We start from the raw sequence: 26,838 nt of genomic DNA, 5'->3' as shown, positions 1-26,838 counted from the left end.
GGGAACATGCAGGATCCATCGGAATTGCGGGACCCCCCAAAAAAAAAACACTGCCCAAGACCAATTGAAAATGGGAAAAACCCCCAAAAACCAACCAACCCCCCCAAGACCCATCAGAAATGGAGGGAAAAAAACAAAAAAACAAACAACCCCCCCAAGACCCATCAGAAATGGGGAACCCCCAAAAAAGCAACCAGATCCCCCAATACCCATTGGAAATGGGAGGAAAACCCCCCAAAACAAACCCCCCAAGACCTATCACAGCACAGAAACATAACTCCCCCCCAGCTCAATACCACGCTGCAAAAACACCCAGAACAGTTTTTAGGGATGATCGTAAGTCAAGGCACCACTGTATTGATCATTATAATATCCTTGGAAGATATTTATAATTTTCTCTGAAAAGACTTATAAGAATTTTGATGTGACTTTGCCATAGGAATGGGAGGGTGGGAGGGAGGAAGGGTGCAAAATATAAGAATGTATATAATAATAATAATAAGAATAAGAATAAGAATAAGAATAAGAATAAGAATAAGAATAAGAATAAGAATAAGAATAAGAATAAGAATAACTTATAAAAATAACTTATAGTAGGGGCCATGATGAGATCCAACACACTACTTTGTTAATTAGGCACTTCATGAAGATGTTGTTGCTTTTATCCATCTACTAGCTCTTGCCATCCAATTTGATTAGATGACCCTTGTGTTCTGTTGTTTTGAGAATAGTGAAAGAAAAGGCCTTTGAAAGGAACTAAGTCTTTCTTGTTAAACTGATCTTAGTGGGATGTAGCAGTTCTTTCATTCATTTGTTTATAAAGTCAGAAGGACATTATTGAAAGCTTCATTTTTTACTATAGTTAAGGTGATAGGCTACTCTAAACTCTGTGAAATACAAACATTTAATCTTTTTGTTGTTGTTGAATCACCACTCTTTCATGCTCATCTCGAACCCCTGATATAACAGCAGGTTTCTGAGAAGTATCAGTACTTTGCTTTAGATGAACTATAAACTTTCAGAACTCTTAAAGCAAAGCGAAGTGTTCTGCTTATATATCACCCCATAGTGCTTAAAGCATTCATTCTCTGGGTGGTTTACAGTTTAATTATGCAGATTACACATTGCAAACCCCCACACCCCGAGCAAACTAGATACTCATTTTATCAACCTTGGAAGGTTGGAAGGCTGAGTCAACCCTGAATCAGCTACCTGAATCCTCTGGGTTTGAACACAGGTCGTGATCAGAGTTTTCACTGAAGTCCTGTACTTTTCCACTGCTGCCTGTATATCCAGCAGCCTTCTCTTCTGTGCCTTGCTTTGCATAGGAGAACTGCAGAAAAAGTATTATAGCTTTGTTTTTCTGATGCAGATTCGTCTTTGGTGTGAGCACCATAAACGTTTGAGATTTATTTCTGAGTTGATGTTTGCAAGATTGTGCCATTATAATTTTTAAGCTATATGTGAACTTGAAAATAAAAGGGGCAGTTTAGGGTTGAATTTCCTGTATAATTGTTTGTTTGTTCAAGAAGATTTCTGAAATGATGAGAACTAGAAATTTTGCACAAATATGAATGATTTCCCCACTCAAATAACTGGGTTTATTATATTTCAGAATTGGTTCTCCCAGAACTCCAGGTGGATCTTCTGGATGGATTCTTCTGTTGTGATAAAGTCAGATAAACTGCAGCTATGAGCTCCTCTCTCTCTGGCAGTGGATTTAGTAATTTATCTGGATTTTGTCCACTAGATTTCAGTCAACTTTCTTTCATTTATTTCATCATACAACAATATGTACTTTAATCAATATTCACAGAAATTAGTTTGGCTGATGATACTTTTGACATAAACAAGTCTTAGAAATAGTATAGGCTGAAATAATTCTCCTTTGGACTGTAATAATTTAGCGAACTGTAACTATGAAATCGTTGTCCTCCAAAGTTCTCAATAGGAAACTCAGTTTCCATGGGTAGGAAGGAATGCTGGGCTGAGTGAGTGCTGGGATACTGGGAGAAACAAAAACAAGCTTAAAAATGTCAGATTATAGGAAGAAACAAGAGAACACTGGGTTGTGAGTGAAATTAAAGCATATATAAGAGTTAGCTATATTAAAACAGATGTATAGAATTTTTGTTCAGTAGAATTTCAGTCTGTTACTGTAAGGTTTTTGTGTTCTAATCTACTGAGCCCTGCTATTCAGGGTTTTTTTTTCAGTCCTAAACTCATTTACTTGGAAATGAGTTCTACCTACAAGAATGTATTTGTTTGTTAGTTACTGCCTGTCATCCTTTGAATTCAGAGATGGAATCCACTTAGGAAAATATAGACAGTTTCACTTCTGAAACATGGTGGCAGTGTTTGTTTTGCTGTAAGCACATGAATAAGGAATCTGAAGTGTGCAGCCCATCAAAAGAAATAATTTATATGTTATATTGAAAACTGCCCCATGTGAAGAAGCCCATAGGGCTGCTGTTGGCCTTACTGAAGTTTGCTTTTCCATAGTGCACCTCTCCTTGATCCCATTATTTCAATTACTTGTAATTACATGTTTAAGAAATGCCCTATCCCATAACATTCAAAAAAGAATAACTTCCTCCTTCTAGACGGGGGAAGTGTTCTTTGTTTTATTTATTACCTTTTGAGTTAATAAAATGATGGTGCCAGACTTTTTTGAAAAAACACAATTCATATTAAAAACTTATTGAGATTTTTGTTTTTGTTTTTGCTGAATTTAAATATTCTGCAGATTGAGTAAGTCATTACTCTTTTTCTTTAAAGGCAACACTTGAGTATAATAAAATCCACATGCTGTTTCTTAACTGATAATCACCTATGAAGCCTTTGAAGACAAAAAATGAATAGGGTATCTCATGTATACAGTGTATTGTGTGTATTTTCAGTAAATGAGGTATACAGCTGTGGTATAATTTGTATTCTCAAATGAGTAGATGTATTATGTATGCTGGTAAAGTAAAATGTTCTATCAATTTTATAACTGCAACATTAGTGTTACTGTTTCCCTGAAAATGAGCCCTAGTATGATTTTTCAGGATGCTTGTAATATAAGCCCTACCCCAAAAATAAGCCCCAGTTAAATGAAACCCCGCCCTCCACCATTGTGCAGCAACCAGAAGAAGATGACATGGTATTTGAATAAATGTAGATTGTTGTACATGAAAAAAAAAAAAACACCCCCTAATGTGTTTTTGGAGCAGAAATTAATAGAAGACCCTGTCTTATTTTGGGGGAAACACAGTATTTAATATAACTCTCTCAGTTACTGATTGAATCATGTGAGATGAAACTTGAAATTTTGGAAAGTTTAAATTTTTTATTTTATTTTAAACTATTCAGAGTGAAAGTTAAAGTTAGAAAATAAAACTCAAAATATTTGAAATAATGCTGTAAGTTGTGCAAGTTTATGTGAACATAAAACACTGCCATGTTTGGTCATATTTCTGTATTTTATACCTGGATCTAATTGTCACTTGCATAGCTTTCAGTCCAAATATTTGAATGTATTCTAATTGAAAATATTGTGTTTTACGTATTTGTTTATCTTTCTTTTTGTTATAGTGGGAACACCTTATTACATGTCTCCAGAAAGAATCCATGAAAATGGATATAACTTCAAATCTGACATTTGGTCCCTAGGATGTCTATTGTATGAGGTAATATTAGCAACTTCATAAAGCCTAAATTTTTGTGTGCACTCTATTTCAAAGTGTTTCTGTAACTATCTGAAGATCTTCTTGCTAATTTTTGTTCTGTTGTTCACTTAGGTGTGTATTTGTGTTAAACAGAAGCTTGACTTTTAAGAACTGTGCATGATAAAATATACACTTATTTCTCAGGGAACAATCCAGTTTGATTAAAATCTGTGAGATAACTTTGCTGGATACTTCACCTCAGAATAGATCATTCTCTTATGTAGAAAGTATCTGTTCTGAGATCACAGCCTTAGTACTGTGCATTCAGTACCAAGGCTAGCTCTTTCAAAACAAAAGGTCTAAATAAAAACATTATCACTGAATATACCAAGTTTGTAGCAGAACTAACAACAGCTATGCTCCTGACTTCGTAATGATTTAAAAACACTGAGACTTAAAAAAAATAGCAATCTGAAACTTTGCTGAGAATTCCTGATTAAAATTGATGGCCAGTATTAAACAAGTGCTGTTCTGCTTTGTAAGAAGTGCTTAAGGAGCTGTCAAAATGTTTACAACTCTTAAAAACACAAGTTCACTGTTGGATTAATTAGTATCCAGCAAACCTGCCTCCAGACGGAACTGTGGGAAAATAATACTGTGACCAGGTATTCCTTCATTTGCTCTTGTATGTGCTAATTATGGTGCCACCCTGTTCTATAGACTGAACGTTAATTATACAGAAATCAAGAAGATAACCCAGTTCAGCCAAATCCTAGAGGATGTATGCAGCTGCTCTAAAGTTTCACCCATTGGGCTTTTCAGCAGTTCCCCAAATGCTGTCTAGTGAGAATCTTTCAGCTCAAAAGCATCCAGGTGAAGTAACAAACCACCTGCCTCCATGATCCAGCAGAACTAAGCAAAGCTCTCCATCAGGATAAACACCTGCTAGTGCAGGACTGGGAGTTTTTTTTAATTACCTATTTATGTCCCAAGACAAACATTTCCTTTCTGCTTTTAGAAAAACCAGCAGAGTGCCAAAATTATATATCTCATACACACTCCTTTAGCAGCCCAGAGATGATGCTTGGTGTATTTTAACCCTAAGAACAGGTGCAATTTTAGCTGCCTTTTTTTAAAATTTAAAATTTTCATGTGAACGCTTGGATTGCTTTTTCTTTTTTTAAAAAAAAAATCAGGACTAAGTCCCAGTTCTTCATTAGGAAATACCTAATACTGCTTCCTTAGCAGACATCAAGAAATGACTTTGCAAGTATACTTGTGTACTGTGTTTCCCTGAAAATAAGACAGGATCTTCTATTAATTTTTGCCCCCCCCCCTAAAAAAAACACATTAGGGCTTATTTTCAGGGGATGTTTTATTTTTTTTTTCATGTTCAACAATCTACATTTATTTAAATACAGTCATGTCATCTTCTAGTTGCTGCACAATGGTGGAGGACGGGATTTCACTTAACTGGGGCTTATTTTGGGGGTAGGGTTTATATTACGAGCGTTCTGAAAATCATACTAGGGCTTATTTTCACATTAGGTCTTATTTTTGGGAAAACAGGGTATTTGATATTTTAAGTCACATAAACTAATGTAGTTTTAAAACAATCAGCATACAAAAGGTTAGGAAAGTACCTGAATTCAAATGTTTGTGCTTTAAATTTCTTATCTATAATAGCTCTAAATTTGTCAAATTAAAATGGTGAAATTTTGAATTCAGAAGATCTCTTGGCTGAAATAACTCCGTAGATTGCATCAACATTTGGTAGAACATAAATTTTCAGACAGTTATCAAGTTTTGTTTTGTTAGCAAATAGAATTCCTTAGAGCTTGAGTTAGAAATTTTCTGAATCCCCTAATGCTGTTATTACTAGTGGAATGGAATCTTATGGCACTGCTGTTAGCAAAATTGTGTAATCCATGCAGTTAACAATCATGCTTTGTCATAAGAAGTGACTTTTTATTTTTGTCAGTTAACACTGAAATGTGATATTAATGTGTTTTGCAATTAATTAAGACTTATTTGTTGGGTCATATAAAATGTAATTTGTCTTTTTGTAGTAGAAGTATTACATTGCTGTGAAGTTTCATATCTACTAAGAGCACTCTTCAGGCATGCTTATTTAGTAAACAGGCCAAGGATTGGGCTTATCAACCATACTTGCTGGGCAACAGAATAATCACAAAAATTGTATTGACATATAAAATGGTGCAAATGTTTTGGTTATTGGCTGTAAGGAGCTATTCCCCACCGCCACTACCATCACTAAAGAACACTCTGTCCAATTTTATTTGGCAGTCTACATATTTTGCTTCCTTGAAATTCTTTCATCTGTTGCTCCTGAACGTTGAAATAATCTAGTTGGCCTGGTTATCTCTAACAAAAACAAAATACTTGTAGGCCTGATAACTGGTTAATCTGGGGAATTTGGATTTCACCTCCTATACTTTTGTGAATAAACAGTGTGTCTCACAAACTATGAGTAATTTAGATCAACTATGCTAGGGAGTGGATTTTTACTTCTCACTTTTAATTCAGTGTGTTTAACATAAAATGCTTTTTTAAAGGTTGTAATTAACTTAATATTATTTCTATTTGTTCATTCTCTTCAAATTAATGGTAGGAAAACTTGGAGCATGTTCATGAGATCAAGATAAAAGTCTATGTGACCTTTCCAGCAAATCTTCTTTCAGTATACATTTCATTTGACTGTTAATTTCTGGTAATTTTCTGGTATTTTCAACTACACTTACCATCCCATCTTTTCCATTCCTTGCTATGCTATGGCATATTATTTACAATGTAATAACAGTTACTGGCTTTCCTTGCTACTAGGAATTTTTTAAAGGTTCATTTTATAGTCAGGAAATTAGACTTTCAAATCTTCCTAAGCTATTAAAAAAACTACCCCAAACATTCTCTAATCAGTATAGTTTTAATTAATATGCAACAAGGTAGACTACTAATTAAAATCAAGATGCCATGCTTTTGCTACATGGACCTTAACATGGAAAAGTAGGTTTTACACATTTCCTTTATTGTTCAGCAGAGCAATTGCATCCGTACAGGGTCGTAGGTTGGTGGCTTACAGTCCTCCCCCCCAAAAAAGAGAGTGAGTAAGAGCGAGTGAGCGAGGGAGAGAGCACACATTGCCACCAGCCCTGAAGACAGACAGTGGGCTTTCGTCCCGCAGACACCCCCAGAATACTAATCAGGAAAGTCAGACCCTGGAGGTCAGGGAGCAAGTCAATCATTCTAGCGATCGTCTCAGTGTGGAGGATCAAATTAGCCTGAAAAATTCAGCTGCTGGGAGGAGAGGGCGAGCAGCTGTCAGGGGCAGCAGCGAGATGCACTAATGAACCAGATGAATAGTGCAAAAGCTTGAAAATAAAAACAGGACAGTTGACATTTTTCATCTGTCAAAGCAGGAGATGCATGAAAATATAGTATTCCTGTTTTAACTCCTTAGGGGACATTCAGCTTTTCCTTCTTTTCTTTTTCTTTTTTTCTTCTTTAGCACTCTGCAGCGTTCAAACAAAAGTACTTTTTAATGAACACCTAGTGTACCAACACTGACGATCTCTGCATTTATTTTGAATTTTTTTGCATGCGTAGAGGTTCTGTTGTTAGGATTTTTGGCTTTGATTTTGGTCATGCTTAAAGGGGGAAAATGCATGAATTACGTTGTTTCAAGATTTAATGTGGGGAACAATAGGATTGGAAAACTGCTTTTTCTAAGAAGCTTAATCCCTATGCTCTTAGGGATTTTAATAACAGAATACAGTATTTATGATATCCAATTAGTCTGTACCACTATGATGGTTTTTGATATCCTTGCTAGAAAATTGCTGCATTCATCTGCATTTATTTTGAAATTTTCCTTTCCAGATTCTTAATGATATAGCACTGCTGAAATGGATAGCCTTTTCAGTGGTGAAGGAGTTAATGTTCTATCTGGAAGACCACAAGACAGATGAGAGCCATTTTCAGCTTGTCCTGTCCCTGCTGAAGCTCACTGAGTAGCACAGCATGGACTAGCGTGTTTCACACACACTCTGCCTGTCTAGGGAATGTACACATTGTCCTTCCAAAATCAAACTTATTAGCACATGTAGAAAAGGGTGACTGACTTTGGGGCAGCGCTGCTCTCCAAGCAGTGCTCATGCTGCTCTGGTTCAGAGATTTAAGGAGTTTGGGAGGCAGTGTGAGCATTTTTCTACAAATCCTTTTAAAGTTACCAATCTCATTGCAATATTTGTTTGCCTTTGAAATGTCAGCTGCTAACATTGTCTTGAAATAAACATAACATGAACTGATGATATTTTAAAGCTTTTTTTAAAAAAATTATCAAATAATACATACATTATATGTGTTTCATTTTATTTGGATGTTGTGCACACATTTCTGGGCAAAATTTCAGCCACTGTCCACTTTTAAAGAGGCAGTTGTCTGCCTTGAATTTAGTCACTGATGTTCTCATATTTCACTAAGGACATGGTGAAATGGAAGGAGAATGGGCCATAAATTTTAAGAAGTCAAATGGTATAAAATAATAATGTATATTTGTGGTGGCGCTGTGGGCTAAACCGCAGAAGCCTGTGCTGCAGGGTCAGAAGATCCGGCAGTCGTAAGATCGAATCCACGCGACGGAGTGAGCGCCCGTTGCTTGTCCCAGCTCCCGCCAACCTAGCGGTTCGAAAGCATGCAAATGCGAGTAGATAAATAGGTACCATCTCGGTGGGAAGGTAAACAGCATTCCGTGTCTAAATCACACTGGCCATGTGACCACGGAAAGATTGTCTTCGGACAAAGCGCTGGCTCTATGGCTTGAAGAGCGGGATGAGCGCCGCCCCCTAGAGTCGGACATGACTGGACAAAAAAAAAATTGTCAAGGGGAACCTTTACCTTTACCTTTATATTTGTAAACCGAAGGAATTAAACATTTCTGAAATCAGCAGAAAGATTAGACACAGTGAGGAAAATGCTAAAATCTATCATACCATCAAGGAAAGTATCTGCTTAGGAATGGCAGTAACTCTGTGGTGAATCATGTACTTGGCATATAGGAGTATGTAGGTTAGGTTCCCATCAGATTCAGGTAGCAATGGAAAACATCCAAGACTGAAACTATGAGGAACTGCAGCCAGTCACTGTAAAAAGTGCTGAGCTAGGTAGACCAATGATCTGAAAAGCAGCTTCATATCCAGTCAAATGAATTGTTCAGCATCTTTTAGTTTCTAGAAAAGCAGGTGGGATTCAGAATAACTGCAACAAGAAAAAAAGATTCAAAGTAACGAGAAAATGTATACAACCTTTAAACATTTTTTGTGGTACATCAATAGATGTTTCTTCCACAAGTGTCATTTTTAAATTCAGAGCCACCCAAAGTCCTGGAAGCAAGGTGGGCAGTAAACAGGTAGTTTTATGGTATCAAATACAAATGTTGTGTTGGCTTTTTGTGGTACATATATTAATGTTTCATGTATCACTCTCTGGAAACATAAATGACCCCTTTAATGCTGTTCTGTTGTGTTGCATTGTATGTTTTGCATCTTGTGCCTATATGACCAATTTTGATATTATTTATTGTTTACTATCTGATTCCCTTTGATGAAGTTTGCAAATATCCAAATAAATAAATTTAGGATGAATATGTGCAGGGTCTAAGAAACAACTTCAGGGGTACCCCGAGTGTGCAACCCCAATGAGAACCATAATATTTTACTTCAAGCAGAAGATTACCATGCAGATTGAAGCTCCTCTTTACTTCAGAAATACTTCCATATCTTTTGGGTGGGGGGGATACTGTATTGAGAAATGCAAACCTAGAGTGCAGAGGACAAAGTAGTACACGCTTTTTTAGACACTGATCATTTTATTTTATTTACAATATTTAGTGCAGAAGTATACTTAGTTTCTTTTAATGTAGGGAATTTGAAACATACAAAAAAGCCAAAATGTATGAAGAATAATATCAGTGCAGAAATAACTTTTGGTTAATTTTCACATATAAGTTATAAACTCACTATAATATTAGGAAAACATTCTGCATATATCACTTAGAAGAGCAAACTTGATTTTTCATTTGAGCAAGTGCAGTGACTATGAGGACAGAGCAGCAAACAAGCAGTTGGGACAAGAGATTATCTGCTTATTTAGGCAGCTGTGTATTGTGTAATCTGTCTTCCGGCCTAAGCAAATGGTACCTTAGTTTGGTCCTACCTGAATGAAAGGTAGATTGTAGAACTTTTAATTTCTTGAGTTAATACCTTCCCTTCCACATAAACACACAAACACACGAAACATCACCCACTCCCACTAAAGTATATTTGTAATTTTCCTCTCTCCACATGTATATAGATGGCTGCACTACAGAGTCCATTCTATGGTGACAAAATGAATTTGTATTCCTTATGTAAAAAAATAGAACAGTGTGACTACCCACCCCTTCCATCGGATCACTACTCAGAAGAAGTAAGTAACTTCACTTTTGTTGGACCAAGTAAAAGTAGAGAGATGAGAACAGATGCTGCACAGTGAATGGGACTTCTCTTGTTAACAAGCTGCCAACTTAAATTGGGGCGTGGGGCACAATCCACCATACAGGTGCATTCCAGCACAATGTCTGCAAGAGAAGTTCCTCATGCTCTCCTTATTTGTACAAAGATTAAACAGTGCGGCAGTGTATGCATCTTATCTGTTATTTTTCAGTATGGCTGCAGGTTTGATGCATAGATATTTAAATATACTTGTTTTGAAAGAAACTGTTCTGATGTGATACATACTTAGAGTGCTTCTATCTTTTGCTAGAGATTAAAATTCAAACTGTAATATAGGTGAGGAATAGCTTAAAGTTGTCCTTGCTATAGAATAAATAGAATTTTATGTACAGCTGTGTGGTGTTCTCTGAGTTAATTCTGTGATCTTGTGATAACTAATTATCCTTACTGTGATAAAGTGCTTGGGTGTAGTCAAAGGTAGCTGAAAGAAGAGAATCCAGGGTTCTATGTGCCCCCTTCTGTCCAATAAAGGATATATGTTTTTTTAAAAAGTTTGCTAGCCATCTAGAGTGCAGTCTCTTAGTGGAAAGGCAGGTTGTAAACGTAATAAATAAATAAATGTTAAAAACATGATTTTTCTAACTGAGAATTCAGTTGCAAATTGTTTTCCTTATTGGAGGAACACTACCAGTATGATCCATTCTGCACTGGCATAACTCCAGATGCTTAAGGAATAGCAACTCTTCTTTCCTCAGTGTGTTTGCACAGATGCATACACAGATATACAAGCCCATGTTCCTTGATAAACAGGAGGGCTATACAGGGAATAGGAAGTCTTCGCCCCTCCCATTCTGTGGATCTCTTGATGCAGTGCTGTTGTTCACCTCTGTGTGCGCACAAGGAGAAGGTAGGAAGATGGGATTCCAGTATTTATAGTGGCCACTCCATATCATTAAACTGTGCCCCTTGCATGGAAACGTTATGGTGCATGGTTCAATATATAAAGAATATATTGCAGTTCTTCCAGCGACAGACTTGTTCTAGTGATCATTCATTTTATTTCAGTCCTGAAGATTGTGTGAACAGCAAATGCTGAATAACTGTGTATAAAAGACATACCTGTTAATTAATACATACAGAGAGTATATGCATGTCTCTCTGATATAGGGGAGTGCATATATGTCCAAATATGTGTGACTTGCTTATCAGGTAGGGAAATATTCTAAAGTTTGAAGAAGGTAAAAATATGCCAGCTCCAAGCCAACAAAGAGGCTACAGCAACTTAGTCTAATTCAGTGTACATGAATTAAATATTATGTTGAAATGCACGTAAACATCCTCTTTGAAATGCGTTTTGTAAGTATTAAAGCCTTGCGCTGCTTACAGAATGGAGAGTACAGTAATGTGTAATTTGAAACCTTGAATCCTCTTGCTTTTCAAGATTTTGATTATTAATAAAAGATTGCAGTCCAGAAATTTTGGGTCTTTAAAAAAGTCTTTGTCATATAGTATGACGATTCATGTAGGGTATTTGTTTGTTTGTTCTGGTGACAGCTCAACTACTCTGTATGTGTGTGTCTGTGCTTTCTAGGAGGATTGGAAAGATGTTATGAGGTGGAGATAATGTTATCTGCTAGTGTGTGTAACATATCCTTAATACAGTTTTCCCAATTAACTGGTGTTTTTTTTTCCCGGTGGCCATTTTTAATTATTACATTTTTGTGCAATATAACTACGGCACTTCAGAACCGGGAGCCTAGGAATACAGTCGGGTGTGAACAATAATGCAAAATGATAGCAAGAATGTCAGGGGCCGTTCTTTGTTGTGTCATTCATGCTGTCTTCCCTTTTCTGCAAAGCGCATGAATATTTCACGTATCTGCATCCTCATCCTCTATTCTTCTTGACTAATTTTCAGACTGTCTGAATTTGCATTTCACATGGTAGCTGATTAGGAGATGCCGAGTGCAGCAGTGAAGCCTCAGCAGGCGGTTGCCATGGTGACCTTCAGCAGGATTTTAATGATGATACCACTAGTGGTTCGTTGAAGTCGGCCTGCCTGGAGGGCTACTTCACTGCAGCTAAGTGTGAAGTAGGATATATGGATTCTCAGCCAAGGGGCAAATATCAAAGTCCAGCCCCAATAGAAGGTCTTGGTACTGGCAACAGGAAATAGATTGCACCTTTTTTATTTATTAATTTTGTCTGCATAGTTTCAAATTTTGGAGAAGGCAGAAGAAAGTCACAAGCAGGTTTACTGTAACATCCGCTATTTTTAGAATCATTTTGCAATACAGCAGCTGTACAAAGAGCAAACTGTGTTATCTGTTATAAGGATGAAAATCCTTTCTTAATGAAAGAAGTGACATATTAAGTAGTGATAACAAAGAATTTATTGTTGGTTTGAACAGTTTCTCACTCTGAAATCATATCTGGTATAAAATGGTTTTTCAAAGGAAACTAATTTGACTATTTTGTCCTCTTGCCTCTAACAATATAGTTTTAATTTTGAAAGTATTAAACCATCTTAGTGCTACAAAAGAAAAAAATAGTCTAAAGTATATCTGACAGACTGCAGCAGCATCCCAAATACTCCTCTGAGAAAATATCCATTATCCAGGTTGAATAGTGCATTCAGTTGAGCAGTTGAGTCAAGGATCAATGAACAATGAAATCCAGTTTTAAAATGTTATGCAAATAAATTTGATAAAGGTATAAAATTGCTTTGCATGAGCTTCTATTTTCATACTGGACCCTTATAAAAAAAAGAAAATGAAAATCATCATCACAAAATAGTACCCTTGAGATAAATTTTATTTGCTTTTGAATAATTTCACTATAAATTGATTTTGTTTGAACTGTTTTCTTCATTTGAACTGGCATTATAGGGAACTGGGTACATATAGGTTCGACGTGAATGTTGTTGTGTGGCATCCAGTCACTTCTGATTTACAGTGACTCTATGAATTAGTGATCTCCAATAAATCCTATCATCAAGAGCCTTGCTCAGCTCTTGCAAACTGAAGTCTGTGTCTTATTGAGTCAGTTCATCTCTTATTTGGGCTTGCTTTGTTTCTGCTATCTTCAACTCTTCCCAACATTATTGTCTTTTCCAGTGAGTCTTGTCTTCTCCTGATATGCACAAAGTCGCATAACCTCAGTTTAGCTCTCTTTTTGTGCTTCTAGAGAGAGTTCCAGCTTGATTTGAACCATTTGTTTGCATTTCTGGCGGTACATGGTGTCCTCAAAACTCTTCTACAACATCACATTTCAAATTAACTTTTCCTGTCAGCTTTCTTCACTATCCAGTTTTTACATCTGTACATAGTAATTGGAAATACCATAGTGTATTCATCCTTGGACTTTTAGGATATCTTCTGCTTCCTTCATAGCTGTCTTTCCAAGGCATCATGAGACTTAACATAGTAGAGATGTCTCTGTTGTTTTTTCTGTTGCTCTGTCACATCTGTTGCTTTTCCTGTGAAGCAGTGTTAGGGGTGTGTGGGCTTACATGCTTCTTTCTGCGTGCATTGAGTAAAGATTCCCCTTGACATTTAGTCCAGTCGTGTCCGACTCTAGGGCACGGTGCTCATCCCTGTTTCCAAGCCATAGAGCCAGTGTTTGTCCGAAGACAGTTTCCGTGGTCACGTGGCCAGCACGACTAGACACGGAACGCCGTTACCTTCCCATTGAGGTGATACCTATTTATCTACTTGCATTTTTACATGCTTTCGAACTGCTAGGTTGGCAGTGAATTGAGTAAACACATTTAAATATACTTGAATAAGAATAAATATCTATGTTCATACACCTGTTTGATGTACACAAATCCCTCTTCATGTGTCACATTCATTGTTCTTGGTTGTGATGGCCCTGCATTTTCCTTTTTCTGAACTTTTCCACCATCCAAATTCTGTGGGTTTTTTGCCATTGCCTCTTGTAGTAGCAATGTTTTCAGAAATGCTTCAGAACACTTAGTATGTTCTAAACTTTCTCTAGCACTTCAATAGGTTGCATTTCAGTACACAAAAGTTGTTAGTTACTACAGAGATTTCGTACTACAGCTCCAAATTGGTGTTTGCATGTATGTATTCTCATTTTGATTTTGTTTAAATGTCTATGATGAGATGACAAATTATAAAGTTAGTGTTCTGGAAATGTATATGTTACCTGTAATATGGTGTTTCTTGTCCGTTTATTATAATTTTAGTAAAAGCATTAACATTATCCAAAACTGCCACTGACTCCATAAATGTACAGATGCTATGCAAAGACTTAAAGCACATAAACATACTAGATCTTAAAGTTGTCTCACAATTCCAAATGAGAATTCCTTTACCGTAAGGCTCTGGAACAGTTCCCTCTAGGACCTTTTTTTTCTGATGATGCAGAAGAATGGGATGATAATGAGATTCCCCCCCCCCCAATTTTTTGCTGTTCCTCATTCTTTTGCTATAATATTCTTTCTATCAGTCATATTACTTCAGTTCTGCAGACTAAAGTAGGTTTCTACTTAAGAGATCTTTTGAATTCTGCAAGGCAGAACACTTGATTATTAATATAGATATCCTTATATTAAATAACAATACTGGATAACCCTTAAGGTCAAGAATTCAGAGACCCCTGCAGGCAAGACATGAGGATAATATAATGTATTGTCAAGTTGATTCCAACTGATGGCAACCATCTCAGCCTTTCTAGGCATAAAGTGTACATAATTCTGTATTTTTTAATTTACCCCAGTACCTTATTCCAAATCCCCTTCCCTATGACCTTTCTTTGGCCCAATAGAAAAAATGAATTTTTAAAAAAGTGGTTGGCCAGGCTTCTGGGGGCACTCTGGAACTGTGCAGCTTGTCCAAGGCCACACAAGTGGCAGGGCATATAATCCTGCCTGCCACGCATGGTTTGTGTGATTTGGGAGTCACGTGAGGATTCAAACTCCTAGCCTCTTACTCCTCAGCCAGATGCTCCAACCCACTGAGCTGTACTAGCTCAAGAAGGTACCTCTCTTTTGTTGTTGCCTCCTTTGAAGTGATGCCCTCTCCACAGTTTCAGCAGAAAGTTCTGTAAGCTAATTATGTGCCACATGAAGGTGTACTTCCTTAAATCTTTCAGGCTTTTCCATTGTAGAGTTTCACTGTATTGCCCCAACTTGTGTCTTTCTCTGAGGTCCCTGGAGGGAACCATTCCCTCTATCTTTGGGGTACAGATCTTTGGACGTTATTTGACTGCGACTCCCAACAGTACCCTCAATGGGCTCTGCAGTCCAGCAGTGTCTGGATGCCCATAATTTGCCCTCCCTTACTGTATGCAGCATGCTCTTTAACAAACTTGTATCATGTCTCTCGTTGCTCATCTTTCCCCTCCCCCTGGCCCTGGCAGCAAGGAAAACCTATAAAGCTCCCAATGTTGTAAAGCAGTGGTTCTTAACCTTTTTGAAAGAAACGCCCCCTTGAGCCATTGAGGAAGTTATCATTGCCCCCCCTCCCCGCAGTGATGATATATTTATTTATTTATTTGTTTGTTTGTTTATTTATTTATTTATTTATTTATTTAAGACACTTAAATCCAATGACCCCTGAAAACAAAATTCAATTGCAAGAAAATGAAATGTCCAAAAAAGGTAGCATTTAATGATTTAGTTGCAAGTGAATTTTAAGTCGCAAAAAGAAATATTAAAAGGGCATAAAAACAAATGCAGGAACTAAAAATTTCAAGATGAAAACTCTGAAACTAAATTAAGATTGGAGGAAAATATATATTCATGGACACTGTAAAAAGGCTGCAGCCATCTTCACAGGTTTGGCTCGCTCCAGCGCCCCCCTACCGCCCCCTTTCTGCTCCAGCGCCCCCACACCGCCCCTTTTCGTTCTACCGCCCCCCTGAAAAATGAAATCGCCCCCTGGGGGGCATTATCGCCCACGTTAAGAACCACTGTTGTAAAGTTTATTCATTGGAAAAGGGATTCCCTTTCTTTTCCTTTTCTGCCTCTGCAGTATCCCCTTCAAGAGGATTGTATAGGAGAATGCTCACTGGTATGGTTGTACCATAGATTTGTATTGCAGTATTACAGGACTGCTAGTTTTACTGCCTGATCCTTTTCCATGCAAAATTTACCTTGGAGTTCACCTTCTTGTTGCTGGTCCAGCTCAGTCTTTGAAGCAAAACGTTCTTCCGATTTGAAATACGGTATAATAAAATTCAAAATGGATATCTCAGAATTCTTCAGCATTAACTGCTATCTTACACAGCGATACTTGTCAGAACAGAAGAGAGGTAGCAATATCTGGTGTTTATGTGGTGGCCAATAACTGGCACCCAGTTATATAAAGCATTCTGATATTGTAAGGCTTGTTTTTGATGAAGCTTGGAAATACTAACTGTAACAGCCTCCTGCTACCTCACAAAGGGGCCGTTACGTCACACTCAATCACTCTTCGTTTCCACTGCCACCAACCATTCCCTCAAATAAAGCTTCAGGCCAAAGTATGATTTCAAAATAAAAACTTAGGTTTATTGTATACAAACGAAAGGAATGGTAAATCACTAGAATATAAATAATAAAGGAATCACTATAATAATATAACAATCACACACACACTCTCACAGACCCTCACTATATAGCACATTCAGTAATGACACAAAGAAGGAAAGGGGCATAGTGCTTTCTCATTTCAAGTATGGCGAGCCCTGTTTCTGGAGAAATCTAGTGAGATAGTAGTTAGGGATGGAATTTTCAGATTTTCTGGACTCCAGATATCATAATTCTTCATTCTGGGAGTTTGACCTGCCTTGCAGACACCTTACAAATGCCTGAATGGTGATGCACTTGGAAGATAGGCCTAACTGGAAAACTTTGAGGCTTAGTTAAGTCCAGGTGATCAGAAAGAAAGCTGGCAGCTAGTACGGATGGGGCAAAGCTAAGTATAACTAAACCTTAAAACCTTCCCATTCAGATCTTCCTTCCAGTTGCATCACATTCAGGTGTTTATTAGATAGGTTGAACTCCTGGAATTGAAAATTGTGGCATTTTTGTAGTCCAGCAAAAATCCCATCCCTAAAAATAATGATTATGTACTTTCAAATCAATTCTGATCTAGGGTGACTCTTTCCATGGTTTTCTTGATATAGAGAACTCATTTTCATCTTCATGGGGTGCTCTGCGGCCATGTAAGTTATCCAAAGCCATATAGACTGACTCTATGCCCAGGAGGCCTGGTGGGAAATTCAGCCCATGACCTTTGACTCTGCTGCTAGGAACCTGACTCAGCAAAGTAGCTAGCTAGCTGAGATGGGGATACCACATGGGGATATAGGAAAGATCCAGAATCTAGATCTATCTATTTACTTATCACTATAAACAATTTTTTACATATTGTCTGTCTGCCTATTTATCAGATCTGAAGTCATATTCATTCTAGTTCTGGCATAACATGTCTAGAAAGGCAGAAGCCCTGTTGTAGCATGTGTGTTTTTTGTTTGTTTGTTTTGTTTTTGCTGTTTTAAGCGAATACACAAGCGGAGGGTAAGTCCTTGCTCCTCCGTGGTCATTTTGGCATCTTCCTGCACTTGGGAGGGAAATGAATGAATTGTATTGTTATTTATCCAAGGGGTCTCCATGTGAATCAGAGGGGAAATGGGGTTCTAATTCACATGGGCAGGATCCACAAAAAAATAGAAGGTTCTCTCCTTCAAACTCATCATTCCCCATGGGCAGGAAGACAGAAGAACCAGAGACAGAAGGGGTCAGGAGTGCTTTTTCCTCCTCCTCAATTTGCTTTCCTTGCCTGTTTGCTCATTGGGATATGTATGAATATAATTTAGTTTTACGCCCAAAAAGGCTTTGGAGTAGACCAGTTGTACCCAACCTTGGGTAATACGGGTGTTCTTGGCCTGCACTCAGAAGCCTTCACCACCAGCTGTGCTGGCAAGGGTTTCTGGGAGTTGCAGTCCAAGAACACCTAGATTACCCAAGGTTGGGAACCAGGGGAGGAGACAATACTGTTCTTAGATGGCTGGTGGGTGGCTCAGAAGGAGTTAGCTTCATATGTTCATGAAGCCACCAGATTTTCAATGTTGTTGTTGTTGTTGTTTAGTTGTTAAGTCATGTCCAGCTCTTCGTGACCCCATGGACCAGAGCACGCCAGGCCCTCCTGTCTCCCACTGCCTCCCGGAGTTGGATCAAATTCATGTTGTTTGCTTCGATGACACTGTCCAACCATCTCGTCCTCTGTCGTCCCCTTCTCCTCCTGCCTTCACACTTTCCCAACATCAGGGTCTTTTCCAGGGAGTCTTCTCTTCTCATGAGATGGCCAAAGTATTGGAGCCTCAGCTTCAGCACCTGTCCTTCCAGTGAGCACTCAGGGTTGATTTTCATTAGCATCTTTTAAAAAGAGCTTGGGGAAAAATTAAAAACAAATTAAAATACTAGAAATTACCACAATTTGTGGTCCAGAAAGGATCACTGGGTCATTTTGCTTATTAGCAAGTTTACAATGCAGCACTTCTGGAAATGAAGAATTACAGTACATGAGGTGACATGAGTACTTCTTGCTTTGGAATGGGCAGTGCTTCTTCCTGCTTTAAATAAGAGTTCTTTGCTTTCACAAACATTAATTTACTCATGTTTGTAAAGTATCTACAAGATAGATAGAACTCCCATAATGGAGAATCATGGTATTTTGTAGTCCATAAAATCCAAAAATTCCATCGCTAAGGATAACTATGGTATGTTTGTTTGGAGGGTGTTTGGTCCCTCTTTATGAGTTGAGGGACACTTTTCTTTCCTCTGCCCTACTTGGAGATTGACAAACCTGTTAGTAAGAAAAAGGCAAGGGGGTTGGAAGGAAAAGAAAAGCATCCTGCTGCTACCCACTGCCAGGCTAAGCTCCAGGCAAAATACTGTCATTGTGCTAAGTTCACAGAGAAGGTTAAGGAGAATAAGCAAAGCTGAAGGAGTGTGTTGCTTGGGAATGGAACAAGAGCACACTCTCCCACTTAGGTTCCGTCCCAGTCTACTGCCTTCTGCAGTGCATGCTGCTCACCCCATACCTGACAGGAATATATTGCTATCCCACCTAGAATATAGCGTTATCCTGACATCTCAGCTCAGTCTAATTCACATTAGCATCTCTCTCCCCAGATCAAGCATATGTGATGAATGCTACTAGCTCCACGATAATAGGACAGTTTCCTCACTTTGTGGAAATAGATAGTTCTGACAACAGGTGAGGAAAGCAGTCCTGTATCACCCCGTTCAGCAAGAGGCCATTTGTTGTCTTACCACACATCTTCCAAAATGACATGTTGCTACTATGGGTTTTGTACATAGAAAGTGCTTCATGATGATAACATGCCTTTGGACGGTAAGAAAGGGACTATTATTTTACTTTGGCAAAAAGCTTCAGAGAGGCTATTTAGAAAGATTTACAAGGAGCCTGCATGCACTGCTTTGTACTCAGTTACTGAGAAAGTTCATGGCTTCCACTCCAGATCTCTGTTCCATTTCTAGGAAATAGTTTAGCTGTGATCCTTGGGTTTTATGTAGTGCTTTTTGCAAGATATTAAAAACAGGAGCAAAGTTCTCATCTGCCTTTCCTCTGTACTGTTTGCTCAGCAGAAATCGGCTACCCCAATCAGGAACCAATTTTCATTCTGTTGCTGATGCACCTTTGACATCTTCATTATAGTATATACTGCTGGTATAAATGTATAAATAAACAGTAAATATTGTTCACTTTGGGGGGGGGAATAGAGAGCTCTTCTGACATTTCCCTATGTCTCATGTGTTTTATTTTATATATACAAACACACACTCCTGTATGAATTGTCTTCACTTCCTCTCCCACAACACAGGGTAGTACCAAAACCATGTGATATCCCTCCTCCACTGTTTAGAGGCAGGTATAATAGTCCCTTTCAACATTACACTACGAAATGATTGAAATTATGAGCCTGCACAGAATTTGGAACCTTCAATGGAAGCCTTCTTGCATGTCCTATTTTTACCCTTGAGGTGCTACGTTGATGAGTACATGAGATGGGGGTTTCTCTATAGGAGAAGTCATGCTCATCCTTGATGAGCTTCTGTCAAATAACCAACATTTGTGTTACTTATTACGGGCATTGGTTCTTGAAAGTGGCTTTTAAATTTTTTAAAAAATCTATTTTTAATCATTGCTTTGTGAATCTTATTGAATGGAAAAGCAATTGATAAGTATTTCTAATTAATAAATAAATAATAAAAAGGCACACCATTGCCATTTAAGAGTGGAACTAATTTCTGTGTTTGTTCAGTGTGTGTTGTCCATATGTAAAATAATTTGGATCAATCACATGATGCAATTATAGCTTATTCTTGCTAAGAGAATTGGAGGGGGAAATCAGCTGATTGAAATACAAAGCTATCATAGAGTTAGATGTCCTTAAGCACAACAAAAACCACAATTAACTTGTTTTGGATTGTGGTCTTTGTGTGAATCTTGCACTTGTTTATTAGAAGATATTTAGCTCATTAGATAAATACTAGAGTTCAGTGAGACAAGTTAAGACTACTCCGGTTGAAGGTACCTAACAAATGATGTAGTAAATTCTGTGACCCAGAGAACACTGTTACTGCCACTCTAATGTACTTTTACAGTATTGATGGTTTAAAAAGTGGGAAGAGCAAAGACTTTGCCATAGGGTGCATTTTTCCTTCTTTTCTTTCTCTAGTTAATTTTTTTCTTTTCTTTTTTTAGCTACGGCAATTAGTCAATATGTGCATCAACCCGGATCCGGAGAAGCGACCAGATATTACCTACGTTTATGATTTAGCTAAACGTATGCATGCACACACTGCAACTAGCTAAAAAAAACCCTGGCAACTCAAGAAGAAGATAAACACCCTGGAAACTTTCAAGTGTTGTTGTACAAATAAATACTCCTCCACATTTTTTCTGTTTGCCTGTTGCCTTAAATATAGTTACATGCAATGAATGTATCGAACAATTTTGTCACAGAGCTTATAATTTAATACTACTTACTTTAAAAAAATAAAATACTTTCAAAAACTATAAGTAGAATAGAAACTGGTAATACTTGCAATATATATGTAGAAAAAATTCTAATGTTTTATATGTTTTCAGTAATTAGTTCTACATATCACAGTTGAAAATGTATTTGTGAACAGAGCTGTTAGACTTCTATAAACAAAACTGTTGAATTTGTTCTTTGTTTTTAATAATTTATAGCAGTGCTGAATCAGCACAATTAGTGAGTTTATTGTCCATTAGCCAATTTATTTTTTGCCTTTCTCCCTTCCCAAGGCAATTAATTAATACATTTTTTAAAAAAAGAGTTTTACAGGTTACAGTTTTGATTGTCAAGATAGTGTAGATAGAAATATTTCATTGGCTGCTGAACATTCAGTTGCTGAATGTGAAAATTCTGAGTTTTATTTGTAGGAAATCATCCAACACTGGAAAAAATATATTGGCCAGCTGTTTGTTTCTATGTCTTTGTAAGTTATCTTAACTCAACCTTGCAATTTGTTTTTCAGAATTTGTATTATGTAGTGCCTTGCTTTTTAACTTACTAGGTGAGTAGGAAAGAATGCTGGATTTGCACATTGCCTTCGACTCTTGTTGGATTATTCCCCAAATCTATACCTATCATCAAGTATAGCTCATAGCCAAGCCATTATAGACTATAGTGTTATACACAAGCCCTGCTGAATTAATTTCTGTGTGAGACTTAGTTCAGTTTAGATGTTTATGGGAGAACAATGCATTTGTGCCTGAAGCACACTTTATAAATCTGGTTGTCATTTGGAAGATGCTTGAAGTTGCATAGGTGTGACAGTTTAATAGCATGTTGTGGATCAGTCCCAGCACATAGCTTTTCTTTTAACCTTCATGCACACTGGTGGTGCAGAAAATTTGTTGTGACTGCACACAGGTAAGCCTCCTGGCAGTAAACAATCCATGTGGCAGCCAGGCATTGATAAGTTTCTGTATTGCATTTGCTTCGTGAATAATACATTATATGTTTTGTACTTGTTTTGTTTCTAGAAAAAAATTAGCTGTGGGTACAAAAAGAGGCACTCATTTTTGTAGTGTCTGTTAGTGTTTAAAATATCCCAAAGTAAAATTCATTATCAGTTGGATGATGTGTCCTGGCGCCCAAGATCCTTCTCCATTTCTTGGGCCTGAAATAATATTTACTCTGGAATGGAAAAGCCTTATATTGTAATTCTAAGTAATGATGTACATAGAGGTTTAGTCAGATTTCTGCAGGTTTTGTGAAGTGTCAAAAGTGTGCAAGTTGACCATGAATGGGAGTGTGAGATAGTAACTTACATCCAATTTCTGCAAAGAGGTAACAGTTAAAAGGCACCATTCAGCAGGGATGGGAAACATAGCCAACTATATGTTTTGGACTGTAACTCCCATTGGCTGCAGCCAGTACATTGAGTGGTGACGGATGATGGGAATTTTAGTTCAGCAGCAACTGCAGTTGAATTTCACTCTCTGTGTCCCTCTCTGTCAGTATTTCTTCATAAATATTAATCACAACAGATTTCACAAATCCCCTGGAATGTTAAGGTTTTTCTAATGTTATATTCCTTATCATAAAATTATGCAGTATAAGCAAAATCATATGAATCTCTGGTGCTGATGTTGTTATTGGCCTGTTGCACTATGGCTACTGCAGCCCTACCCTACCTATATGGGATCTCAAGTAGAACTAGAACCTCCTTGCCAAGATTGCTTAGTACAAGAGCTTCCACAGCAGAGGGTTGTGTCAACATGGTATATGTAGCTGATTTCACCCTTCTGGCTTCACAACCCTTAGCTCTATAAAGCAAGAATAGGACAGAAATGTGCCATCTGTCTGTGTCTTTATCCCAATTGCAGTTGGGATATGACTGGTTGGCTGAAGGCTTGTTTCCCAGGTAAATGATGCTATTAAGAAGCACTCTAATTATAAAAAGGAGTACTTGTGAGATGTTTTTAACTGTAACGGTTTAACCTTCATTACCTAATATTACTGTGGGGGTGTGGTTTTTTAAGTCATTGTGAACGTTTCTCCACTCCCCTACACCCTTCCTCGTTTACAGCATTTTAAAGGTTTTTGGAAGGAAAGCTGATAAACTGAACAAAGGAGCATGATTTTCACCATCAAGCACTCCAGCAGTCATGCCCTTTGTATGTTTAGCATGGAAGTAAACAACACACCTTCTGTAGGGATGACTCCTGAATTTTTTAAAAAAATCCAATTTGTCCCTTATTGCAAAAGTGTTATTTCTAGAAGGAGATGGTGTTAGTTGTAATTCTGAAGATTATTAAGATGATTTATATGCAAAGCAAAAGTACTTTTATAAGAATGTATGCACTCCTGATAATGTATATAGTGTTTAATAAGTTGAGCTGAGTTCATAAACAAGCAAAAGAATCTTACTGTTGTTTCATACACGTGCTAATGGGGGGCTGGAAATGAAGCTAGCTTATATCCTATCAGGAAGAAGAGAATAGGCATCAGTGCCACACAGGTATTAGGCAGTGGCAAATGGTTTGCTATACAACAGAAACATATTGTACTGAATCTTGTCCTGCCTAATCATCCCTTCTGCTTGCCAGTACAACCTTCCTCTCTGAGGACTCAGAAGCACCCATGAGATGATACAAAAGTCCCACTGCACACTGATGTGAAGCTGGAAAAGCAATAATCTTCTTCATTAGTCATTACCTCCTGCACCAGTCTGATAATGTAAATAGGATGACATTGTATATTCAAGGTTGGTACAGTGGGAGCTTTCCGTGCCAGCATTACTACCCCTTAGTTGCTAACATGCATCTCTGAAGACAGGTCTGAAGAATGGGAGGTCCTCCAGATGTTGGACTGTGGGGAATTGCAGGTCACCACCTGAAAGGCCACATGTTCCCTGCCCATGCCCTAGGGAAATTCCTACTTTGAAAGACCTGTGGAGCAACATGGGACTACTTGTACTTACTGTAGAAAGTGGAATGAATTGCAAGTCAATATTTCACCTTTCCTCCTAGCATGTATCCTGTAAAGCTAAAAAGAAATTTGGATCCCATAACTTTCCCCCTACAAACCAGCTTGATGTGTGCTCAAAGTGTTCCCCCCCCCATGATAATTATTACATGAACATACAGTATTTTAGGGGCTAGTTGGCAGTCAGGGGCTGGGGTTGATATTTAATCTATTTCCTTCCAGAGTAATAAGTTGAAGTGTTGGGGAAGAAGACCAAAAGAAACCAGGAGTGGGAATCTTTTCACTGAGATTTTATTTTATCTAGCTGCAAGCAGTATCCCAATAAAACATGAACCTATGATGCTTCCTGCTAAAAATGAAACAACTGCTCATTCGATTGCTGTATCGTTTAGGACAAGCATTTCCAACAGTGTAAACTTGTATGTAACAATTATTCCTTCATGAATGCCTTAATTTTTTGCTTGGCACTAATGGAATGTACTATTCTAGGCTCCACATTATGTGTAGATATTACTGCCAACATTTCCTATATTTATTTTAACCAAACCATTGTTCATGTTAAGAATGCTTATTCTTGGGAATGAATGTATTGCTTAATAACCAAAATATGTATAAATTTCTTTCAACTTATATTCAGTATTATTGCAGCACTGTTATATTTCTATCTTTGTGAAGTTTTTTATTTTGATATGTGCTTTCTGTACCCACTGTACACAAGGATTGTACTCTTTATGTTGTACAATAATATAAAGGATGCACAAATTAAATATAGAGTAAATTTAAAAAGCTTTACCGATTTTTTCTGTTTTTCAAGGTTTACATAAGTGCTTAGCTGAAAGATATGCTTAGCTGAAAGTTAAGCTGATTATTTAGAGTTATTAATGAGCACCATATATATTTTAAAGATCCATTTCTATCATCCCTTTAAGATGACTGTCATTTATCCAAGGAAATACTGTATCTTCATATATAGCAGCTGCTAAATAAAAGAGTAGTCAGTACCCATCAGATGTGTGTGGATGGTGATATTCACTCCCATTCAGATATTCAGTCACACCTTTGTTCATGTTGACAAAAAAGGTGGTAAAATATTTTTGTCAACACTGTTTTATCCCAACTTCTTGGCAAAAGCTTCCTGTAATGAAAAAAGTGCTTCTGTGTGCACACACATGTTGTGAGTGTGTGTTTCCGCCATAACTCCAAAACTACAATCTGGCACAAACACTAAGGGGATTTAGGAGATGTTCATCTATTTCAGTTAATTAAAATCTGTATATAGTTTTAGTACCACTGTTGGCCACTAGGTGCTAAATCTGAACAGAAGAGGAATGAAATTGTAGACAGGTGTGGGAAATTAATTTCTCTAGGTAGTCCCTACTCGGCTCCAGATAGTGCTTTCTTCTGTGCTTTCTTCTGCACTATCCTCAAACTCTCCAACAGCTAAGACAAAGAAAAAGATGACTTCTACTAAGTAAATCACAGGGAGGGAGTGATCAGAGGGAAAGGCTGAATAAGCGCCATGGTGGAGGAAGATAAAGACTAACATGAAAGAAAAAGGTGCTGGTAGGGTGAGAAAAGAACATTTTGTGATAGGGAACTGAAGAGTTCCTGACCCCATACAAAGCTGGGTTTTTCTACTAATTGCATGTGATTGAGAGCTGAGATCCTCAGAGGTTCTATGGGCACACATGTCATTTGAAGTAAGTAATTGAAACAGGTTAATTCAGTCTGATATTTATTTAACAGGTTGTTCTTTGATGCCTCTTCATTTGAGCTTCATCCATTTCATGACGTTCTTCCTTATTTGTTAATCTTTTCACTTTTACACATTTTGGTCACTATCTGTAGCGGAGGTAGCAGTCAAAAGAACTGACCTGCCATCTTTCCTTGCAGCCAACATTTTCTCCAGAACACCCAGGCATTTATTTCTTCCAGGGGCATTCTAGGAGGAAATGGCCACCACCAGCAAAGAAAGGGTCCCAGACTAACAACTGCTGTTCCCATATTTGTGAGTCTCTGCATTGTGTCCTAGAAGATAAACGTGAATCACATTGTCCCTGACAACTTCACAAGATTATTGACTATATGGAAAGGAAAAGGGGAAAATGGCACAGCTAGGCTGCTGCCTTGTTGCTGTATTTCGCTGGCCTTCCTATGACCTGAGAGTTTCCTCCTAAAGTTCTTCAGAGTTTTACAGCCAGTTGCCTTATGCACACAATACAATATCTTCATAAATCTCTTTGGAGCGGGGAGGGGGAAAGAATGAAGCAATTATTTGGACTTGCAGGCCGTTTCTATTGGTATCGGTGTTAACTTGCAGCTGTTAGCAAGGCCTGTGCCTCCAGTTCAGGCTTCATTAAATAGAGCCCTGCTGATAGAGGCTATTGATCCAACTGCTAGCACGGGTGTACTACACCACAATAAGTCCTCCCCCTGCTACGCTTTACTTCTCTCTTGGGACAACCAATCGGAAGCATTGACCCACTTGCCTGGAGTGTTGAGAAACCAATGTGCAGTTTGATTTCTATTGTCAGTCTCGCTGCTAGCCCTGTAAATCAAATCCCAACCATAGAATAAATTCAGGCTCTTTGTGATAAGATGCCTAACGTGAAGACTGAAGGCAGATATAATTAGCAACGTTTCTCTTACTGATGCTAAATGAGCTCGCTGCTTACCTG

At 37.8% G+C, this 26,838-nt stretch overlaps 1 protein-coding gene across 4 annotated transcripts in view; it reads left to right on the top strand.

Annotated features, from left to right (window-relative positions):
- Positions 1-24,948, top strand: part of NEK7 (NIMA related kinase 7) — a 117,969-nt gene extending 93,021 nt beyond the window's left edge. For all 4 annotated transcript variants that reach the window (XM_020784663.3, XM_072998068.2, XM_020784664.3 and 1 more), the window contains 3 exons: positions 3,577-3,671; positions 10,020-10,133; positions 20,902-24,948. In XM_020784663.3, the coding sequence (XP_020640322.1) occupies positions 3,577-3,671; positions 10,020-10,133; positions 20,902-21,012 (320 nt within the window). In that variant the 3' untranslated portion in view covers positions 21,013-24,948. The remainder of the gene's footprint in view (positions 1-3,576; positions 3,672-10,019; positions 10,134-20,901) is intronic.
- The last annotated feature ends 1,890 nt before the right edge of the window (positions 24,949-26,838 follow it).

The sequence above is a fragment of the Pogona vitticeps genome, chromosome 4 (genome assembly GCF_051106095.1).
Source record: "Pogona vitticeps strain Pit_001003342236 chromosome 4, PviZW2.1, whole genome shotgun sequence".
Lineage (NCBI taxonomy): Eukaryota > Metazoa > Chordata > Lepidosauria > Squamata > Agamidae > Pogona > Pogona vitticeps.
This window is presented reverse-complemented; position numbering and strand designations above follow the sequence as displayed.